The sequence below is a fragment of the Lactuca virosa genome, chromosome 2 (genome assembly GCF_052849685.1).
Source record: "Lactuca virosa cultivar CGN04683 chromosome 2, Lactuca_virosa_CGN04683_v6, whole genome shotgun sequence".
NCBI lineage: Eukaryota > Viridiplantae > Streptophyta > Magnoliopsida > Asterales > Asteraceae > Lactuca > Lactuca virosa.
In genome coordinates, this window is record NC_136427.1 from 127,394,481 (window position 1) to 127,403,113 (window position 8,633).

The 8,633-nt window shown below is 34.3% G+C and overlaps 2 protein-coding genes across 2 annotated transcripts; one reads left to right on the top strand and one right to left on the bottom strand.

The window, feature by feature from the left end:
* The first annotated feature begins 2,526 nt into the window (after positions 1 to 2,526).
* On the top strand, positions 2,527 to 4,059 carry LOC145159477 (RNA-binding (RRM/RBD/RNP motifs) family protein). The gene is made up of 4 exons (XM_079078475.1): positions 2,527 to 3,067; positions 3,281 to 3,382; positions 3,470 to 3,742; positions 3,824 to 4,059. Exons 1-4 carry the CDS (start codon positions 2,624 to 2,626, stop codon positions 3,875 to 3,877), a joined length of 873 nt encoding a protein of 290 aa, XP_078934601.1. The 5' UTR covers positions 2,527 to 2,623; the 3' UTR covers positions 3,878 to 4,059.
* A 116-nt stretch (positions 4,060 to 4,175) lies between these two features.
* LOC145159476 (3-isopropylmalate dehydratase large subunit, chloroplastic-like) lies at positions 4,176 to 8,230 on the bottom strand. Its single transcript, XM_079078473.1, has 15 exons — positions 8,082 to 8,230; positions 7,859 to 7,996; positions 7,557 to 7,727; positions 7,327 to 7,479; positions 7,179 to 7,247; positions 6,959 to 7,075; positions 6,430 to 6,504; positions 6,188 to 6,265; positions 6,001 to 6,096; positions 5,739 to 5,788; positions 5,576 to 5,630; positions 5,352 to 5,483; positions 5,029 to 5,082; positions 4,594 to 4,752; positions 4,176 to 4,470 (listed from the first exon to the last, which is right to left on the bottom strand). The coding sequence occupies exons 1-15, from the start codon at positions 8,130 to 8,132 to the stop codon at positions 4,330 to 4,332; spliced, it is 1,539 nt and encodes a 512-aa protein (XP_078934599.1). The 5' UTR covers positions 8,133 to 8,230; the 3' UTR covers positions 4,176 to 4,329.
* Positions 8,231 to 8,633: the final 403 nt, after the last annotated feature.

Consider the following 8,633-nt stretch of genomic DNA (forward strand, 5'->3'; position numbering starts at 1 on the left):
TTTGGTGTAATTGTTATGTTCTTATTGAAGTTATTGTATGATTTGGTGAAATTAATAGTTATTTAGCTTAATATTGAATTGTAGATTACCTTTAGTGGTTTTCTTACCAAAAGACCAAGACCTAATCCTAATGAAAGTGGTGAAGGATCTTCTCAAACACCAATAACCAATCAATCAATTCCTTCGATTTCTAGCGATTTCTAAACACGGTATAAGTGGTAACTTTGATATTATATTCAAGTAATTTGACCAAAGAAAGGTTGCTTAAGTTTGGTATTAGAGTTGATTGAACACAACATTAAGTAATTGTTTGAATTATTGTTCATTGATCCCAAAGACTAATTGGATAATAATTCACACTGATGAAATTGAAATTGTTTAGGTTTATACAAAATGTGAAATATGTATGACTGTGTTACTTGTTTAGGTTGATATGAATGTATAAAATGTAAAATATGTATGCTTGTGTTACTTGTTTAGGTTTATTAGTTTGAGTAAAGTGTTTGTCTTTAAATTCATGATGCTATAATAGAAATATGTATGCTTGTGTTACTTGTTTAGGTTTATATGAAATTGAAATTGTGTATAATACAAAACAAACTAATAAAAGTACATTTTTATTAAAAGTATGATGTTATAATAGAAAAAACAAAATAATATTTAAACTACATTGCTATAATTGAAAAAGAAAACAAAAATAAGATGCTATAAATACTATAAATATGAAAAAGAAGTGAAAATAGAATGATTTAATTAACAAAGTAATAAAAGTACGATGCTATTAATATAAATACATAAGTTATTAATAGCAACATACTTTATATTATGTTTGATAAGGGTCGGTCCTGAGGATTCAAATGCCCAGGACGAGCCGGAAAAAAAAGGCCCTTAGGCCCTAACGTGTAACGAATTAAATTATATAACAATTTTTTTTTAATGACAATAAACTTTATAACAATAAACATAGCAAAAATCATAGTTTGCAATGTCAATGTCTCACAGGTGTTATTATGATACATGTATATATCTTTGGGTATTGTATAGTAAGTCATATGAGGCTATGAGGCTAGTTCCACATATAACCATATGATCCTTATATCTCAAGACTGCACTTGTTAGAAATGAGGACTGAAGTGGTTTAAAATTACATTATTGCCCATGATGCATATAAGATTAGAGTAAAAGGACATCTCAAGGCATTATATCTTTCATTATCTCAGAATAACCATATCATCTTTAAGTTATAACATATAATTATCATGATGTCAAATATAGTACATCAATCTTCTAAGCTACTTATGTTTTGCATGATAGCATCTAATGGTTTATGAAAACCTAACATATACAACAATACAAAGAATTATCATATGGGACCCACAAAAAAATTACAAATGACAAATGGTATAGACAGATAAAATGTAGATATGAATATGAGACTAACAAAAAATAATACCCTCAAATACCCTCAATTGTGCATATTCTTTTCTCTAAAATCAAGATTTTATGATACTTGATAGTTCATATGTTATCAAAATAACCTTTTTCATAAAATTTATAACATTTCACCATTAAAAACGCATCAAGAATTCGAGAATTCGATATTCAATAATCCATCTTCCACCTACATATTTTGTTTCTTTTCATTCATCTTTGTTTGTAGATTCCTCAACAAAGTAACTTCAGTTTCTTGAAAAGCTACCATTTAACTTCAAAAAACATGGAAATCAATATAACTTAGTCCAACAATAGAACTACAAACACCAGTTAACATGGAAATCAATATAACCTAGTCCAACAATAGAACTTCAAAAAAACATGAAAAGCTACCATTTAACTTCAAGTATTCAGTTTCTAATAAACTATAACCTCATCAGTGGAATTTCTGATAATCTAATTCATTCAATTACTGAATTCTGATCACATAAATACATTTAATTTATGATAATATGATAACATAAAGACTAGAATAATCGATTTCCTAATAACCTGATTATCAGGAATCAGGAGTGGACGACAGACCTGGTAATCGATTGAATGATCGTTTCTTGCCTTCTAGCTGAATAACCGCTTCTCGCCTGCTCGCTTCTGCCGACTGCCTTCCCTTTCGCGTGTGGACTACTGAACTGACTATCTTTTCCTTTGCATTTGTAATGAATGTATATATAAAAATTCAGGCCCGGAAAAAAAGGGCCCTGTACACATGCCCATGTGGCCCCTGCTCAAAATCAGGTCTGTGTTTGATCGGGAAAAAAAATTCAACAACACCTACTATCAATTCCTAAGTCCGTCCCTATTCTTTGTTCGGGTTTGCTCACCCCTAATATTTATGACATTTTAAATAGTTAGTTACCTTTAATCACGTTTAACTCGATTCATAAATGCAAAATTTACCCAAATATGAACCAAAATTTGTTTTAAGGTAAACCGAAAATTATTTTGTGGCCCCATAAGAATCTTATCATCACACTCATCTTCACGTCTCACTGGATATCATCCGTCCACGTCAGCATAGATGGCTAAAAAGCCAACACATTTCCCTTTAGGGCAGCTTTCATCAATCGGAGAAAACAACCACCAGTCATCACTAGCAAATTAACCAGCGACCGCCACCGGATCAGGCAACATGGCCGCTGCGACTGCCACAGCTGCCGCTGCCATCGGCTCTCCTTTCTCCAAGTGTAACATAAAATCAAAGCCATGGTCTTCTGATCCTATATTTCTTAGATTAACATCTACAGTACCCAGGTTACAATCATCATCATTATCTCATTCTCTTACGAGAACTCAGCCAATACCCATATCCGGAAAGTGGCAGGTGCTAAGGGTATCGGCTTCGGTGGCGCAAGAAGAAGCGGCAGTATCGGCGACAGAGGAGGAAACCCTCGAGCAAGAGGAGGAACCGGTGGTCAAGGAAGAAGTGCAAGAAGTCTCCGGTGACGGAGGAGATCAACCCGAGGCAATCAGTTCTGTACATACCAAGCTTTACTTCGGGAATTTGCCGTATCTCTGCGATAGTGCTCAGCTCGCCGGAATAATTCAAGATTATGCTAGTCCAGAGCTTGTTGAGGTACATACATCTCAAATTCTCCATCTTTATACACCCAAATAATTGATTGTTTCATTAACATCAAAAAGATTGATTATTTTCTACATCTATTTTTCAAAATCCATGAGTATTTCCTCGATCTCTTACAGTGATTAACTTTCGCCAAAAGAATGTAAAAAAAGATCATTGATTCATATTGTTTAAGTTATATTTATGGATCAAGTTCTTGACCAGGTACTCTACGATAGGGACACTGGTAAAAGCAGAGGCTTTGCGTTTGTGACAATGAGTAGCATCGAAGATTGTAAAGCTGTCATTGAAAACCTCGATGGAAGAGTAAGTATTCACATGAAAACATAGAACATCAAATGGTTTCAAACAAAAAAGGTTACTTAATCAATAGAGTTTCATGTCTGTTTACAGGAATATGGTGGAAGAACATTAAGGGTGAATTTTTCTGATAAACCAAAGCCGAAAGAACCATTGTACCCAGAAACAGAGTACAAATTATTCGTTGGAAATCTTTCATGGTCTGTTACCTCCGAGAGTCTAACAGAAAAATTTAGCGAACATGGCAATGTGGTTGGAGCAAGGGTTCTATATGATGGTGAAACTGGAAGGTCTCGTGGTTATGGCTTTGTGAGTTACTCCACGAAATCAGAAATGGAGTCAGCCCTTCAGGCTCTTAATGGAGTGGTAATGATTTTATTACTAATTACTTCAAATTATCTTGATTTCATGGAAAAAAAAAAGATTTATCTTTCTTGTTTTTAACAGGAGCTAGAAGGGCGATCAGTGAGAGTTAGCTTGGCACAGGGAAAAAAGCAGTAAGAGTAGCCAAAATTCAAGATTTCAAGATTTCAAGTTCAAGCACATAAGGCATACTTGTAGCAAAATGTATGGAGTCCCTTTGTAGAAAGAAAGAAATTAATCAGAAACCATATTGGCATTTAGCAATGGGATAACAGTTTGCTTAGGTTACAATCATTATATTTCTTGTGTCAAGTTTTCTACTTTTGTTGTTGGTTTTCTTATGATGCTCTCACATGTTGCTTGATGTGGGCCAGGGGTTGCTAGAAGAATAATCTTTTCGCAGACAATTTTTTACTTTACAATGCACTTAAGGAAGTAAAACAAGTAGAGGCTTAAAGATTTTGAATGATTTTACATTAAAACAAACACATATGTAGAGAAAGATGCCTTCTCGAATTACCTAACGGATGTAGCAACGAATTTTGATATTTCAAAACTTATACAAATGTTTTTGTAACGCATGGATGATGTCAATGAAGAAACACTCTTGGATCAGTAACAAAACCAGTCAAAGCGGAAGCTGCAGCAGTGTAAGGAGAAGCTAAATAGATTTGACCAGCTTTGTGTCCCATGCGACCCGGAAAGTTCCGATTGGTGGTTGATAAACAAACCTGCCATTATCAAATGAATGTCAGTAGATGCTAAATAACACTCAAAAGTTGAGAAAATTTGTACTTTTGAAGTTAATTAAGCATTAAAACTTAAAAGTAAGTTTTTGAAAAAAATATACTTGCCTGAGGTTCATTCATTCGTGCATAATTATCCAATGGACCACCCACACAAGCACCACAACTAGGACTCCTAGGTGAATCGCAGCCCGCTTGTTCAAATATCTGGGAACAAGTTTTGCCACCCGAACCTGGCACTGGTAGGGTATACAAGTCCATCCACACCTACCAAACATAAAATAAAAACATAACTACTCTTCAAAGTTTTATGTAAAAATGTCATCTTCCTCTAAGGTGGCCTACACTGGCCCACCCCAAGACCATTATCATGTGAGATATAAATCAGGTACACAACAGTCTGCTAGATATAAATAAGATACATAACAGTCTGCTAGGTGGCTACTATAAGAGCTAGCTTAGTGTGCAACATTAGTATCATGGTAGTTGTAAAAGTATCGAAAACCCTTGTTATCATTACATATAATACTTTAAAGCACAAACCTTTTGTGTAGCCGGGACAATGAATGTGGGAACTTTGACCTTACCATTACCACCCTGCATGTTATATAAATAATTTTTTAAATATAGTATCATAAAAACTTGACCCGTCTATAAGTACACATTAGATATTAGATTTAGTTTCACATAATATCACAAGTTTCTGCAAAAAAGTTATTCTTCCAGCAACCCTTAAGCTGACCCATACTGCTCGATCCCAGGAGAATCATGGTACACAGTGGCCCACTAGATGGTTGACATAAGAGTCCAATGCACACTTGGGGCATAATATATAAAGTAAAACAGCAAGACACCTAAAAGCTTACGGAAGCTAGGAAAACTCTAGCAGCAGCTAGAAAATCCTCGGTTTTGCCTCCTGTGCATGACCCAATATACACTCTGTCTAGTTTCACATCCTTGCATTCTCGTGCTAAAGCACGATTATCAGGAGAATGTGGCTGCAATATGTAAAAGAACATAAGTTAATATTTTAATATTATATCAATTATCAAAAGCATAAACTCAGAAAGAATGAAACAATATCTCTAACCTTTGCCACGAGTGGCTCCAATTTTGTGACATCAATTCTATATTCGGAAAGAAATCTGTATCCAAAGTTGAATAAGGTCAAGGATTTTACTTCTAAAATTTCTCAAAACAAGTTAAAAGTAGAAAATTCATCTGGTTATAACATTAATGGTTGAGTAATTAACCTTGCTTGATCATCACTGTAGACTGGTTCATAAGGCATAGAAGTTTTGTCCTGTGAACATGAGTGAATGGGAGAGGGGGGAGGTTACAAATCTTAGACATATAAACATTGTAATGGAAGGATATCTTGCTCAATTATCCCACTAATTTCATATTTTTGACAAATGAAAGTATGTTGACATTTAGTGAGCTTAACCTTTATTAAGAACTAGCTAAGAGGAAGATGATCAATCATAATATTGAAAAGATCAAAGGAAAACTAACCTCAAGGTATTTAAATGTTGTAGCATCGGCTGGAACAATACCATTCTTACCCCCGGCTTCAACCACCATGTTGCATAATGTCATTCTTTCTTCCATCTATGAAATGAAAATGCAAATATATAATTAATACATTTTGTATTTTTCGTGAAATAGTTGTATACCATGGAGATAGAACAATCAAACTTACACTTAGACTTTCCACAGTTGTCCCAACAAACTCCATTGCTTTATATGTTGCACCAGATACAGATATTTCACCAATTATCTACAATAAGAAGGCTAGTCAACCATAAGTCTTTAAAGATATCATAATATTATGCCTTTAAGCTTGTTACATATACATAGTATCATTGAGTTTTACACAATAGTTTGCTTCAAGATTATTTGATTAAAAGATATTGTCATAAGGTAAGCCAAAATTAAACTTACTTGTAGGATCAAATCCTTTGCAAGAAGATAATCTGGCATTTCTCCATCCATCACAAATCTTAAAGTTGGAGGTACCTATTAAACATGGTCACAAAGAAGAAAAGTAGAAAGTGTCAAGTACAAAGACAAATTGTTACAAAATAGGTACATTTGGATAATAAAAAAGGTGTACAACTTGTTTTCTATCATTCCAAAAAAGAATCAAAACTTTTCATTAACTTCTATCTCCAATTAAACAAAGGCCACTCGGACATAATCAGACAAGGGTTTCAAGTCTCAATAGCTACAGTGTAAGAGTTCCAATTCCAATGTGGATTGGGCTCTTTACAGGCACTCTGGGCTCTTATGCCAACCACCTAGTGGGCCCACTATGTACCTTAAGTAGGGTGATGTGAGCAAGCTCAGGGGTCACCACCAGAAGAATAATCATTTTGTAGATACATAGGTCGTGCAATACATACCCCACCATATTAAGCAAGGAAGATTACAAAATCACACACAAATGAAGAATACTAATTTATCTACAAACCTTAAGCAAAAGCTTTCCGGTTCCCAACACAAAACCGGCATCCGTGTTTCCAATTCCGGTTGCAAACTGGCCAAATGCTCCAGCAGTACATGTGTGGGAATCAGTACCAAGAAGAATCTAAAAGAAAAGTAACATGTAAAGGACTTAATGGGACAATTTTCATATAGTAAGATAGCATTAAAAATGTATCAAGTCACATAGATTAATTAATTAGGAGCACCTCTCCAGGTCTGCAATGGCCTTCTTGTGCAAGAGCAATATGACATACACCTTTATAATCAGGATTAGCCTGAAAAATTATGGTTTATATATCTTTTAATATCTATTATAACAAATCTTTAGACAAAAAGAGAGAACTATATATATACCTTGAAATTACCACGATCCGTTATATCATAGAAATACTTTATGTTTTGCTCGTTTGAGAAATCCCTTAAGATATCAACATTTCTGTTTGCCCTTTCATCACTTGTGAATATATAGTGGTCAGGTATGATGACAATCTTTTCACGATCCCAAACCTTAAATATCCAAATTCATTTATATAAAGTTTAATCACCAAAAAAAGGTAAAAATGTGTAAATATGAGTAGATGTACCTTAGCATTGTTGCCAAATTCTTTCTTGAAGACTCCTATAGCACCAGGACCACAAACATCATGGGTCATCAAAGTGTCAACGTTGACCCAAACATTCTCACCGGGGATCAGATGGGATTTTTCAGAAGCTCGAGAAAATATTTTTTCTGTCATCGTCATTCCTGTCTTTACCTGAAGAAAAGATACATCTAAGTAATCAAAAACCCTCTTTAAGTTACATAAACTCCATGGATATCGGAGCAAAGTTAAACATATAATCAAAGAGATGAATAAAGAAAGGGTCAAGAAGAAAAGAACCCAACTGAACCAGTTGTTGATGGTTTACGTTCAGATGTTTGTGGTGTCATGATAGAAACGATCTTCCTTGATGCTTGTTTTTGCTTGGAAATGGTGATCGCAAACGAGGGCTGCGCATATTGACCCCCATCTTTCTGGGAAATCTGAAGATTCAGATAACAAGATTTGTTAAAGAGGATTATTCCATGATGAAATATTTGACTCGAAAATAGATATGTAAGTAGTAACCTTGTTGAAGAAAGAGGAAGAGCCTGAAGAGATTGAACATGGAGTCGACATTGATGAGATGATTATGCGTGGAGTTGGTGGAGAACTTGTTGCATTATCAATGGAGAAGACTGGTCGTTAGGAATAGTTTGGTGTGCGCATATAGTTTCCCCTACGACAGTTTGACTATATTAGAATATTATAAATGAATAAATAAATTAGTAAACGCAATAGATTACATTATATGATCTGAAAAATCTAAAGAGCAAGTTACAAGATAAGTCCTTGCACTCTTGCAGCGTGTCAAAAAATTTGAAATTCACTAAACTTTGTTTTTGTTGTTCTCTCCGCCCTTGATCCGAACGATGTTAAAAAGGTAATTTTAGGTCCAAAGTAAAATTATTATTTTGCCTCCAACTTCATCGCTTACATATATAACCTTCATCATCTTATCTCAATCCTAAAATCAAACTAAATTCAACCAAAGAAAATTCTATATAACAATAAATTTTAAGTTCCAATGGTGGTCTTGGTTAAGCAAATTGATATGACAATTCATCGAACAAAACTCAG

Coding starts and splice junctions, on each gene's coding strand:
- LOC145159477 (XM_079078475.1), top strand. CDS start 2,624: ATGGCCGCTGCGACTGCCACAGCTGCCGCTGCCATCGGCTCTCCTTTC. Junction 3,068..3,280: donor CTAGTCCAGAGCTTGTTGAG/GTACATACATCT, acceptor GTTCTTGACCAG/GTACTCTACGATAGGGACAC. Junction 3,743..3,823: donor TTCAGGCTCTTAATGGAGTG/GTAATGATTTTA, acceptor TGTTTTTAACAG/GAGCTAGAAGGGCGATCAGT.
- LOC145159476 (XM_079078473.1), bottom strand. CDS start 8,132: ATGTCGACTCCATGTTCAATCTCTTCAGGCTCTTCCTCTTTCTTCAAC. Junction 6,097..6,187: donor CAACTGTGGAAAGTCTAAGT/GTAAGTTTGATT, acceptor TTCATTTCATAG/ATGGAAGAAAGAATGACATT. Junction 5,631..5,738: donor TACAGTGATGATCAAGCAAG/GTTAATTACTCA, acceptor CTTTGGATACAG/ATTTCTTTCCGAATATAGAA.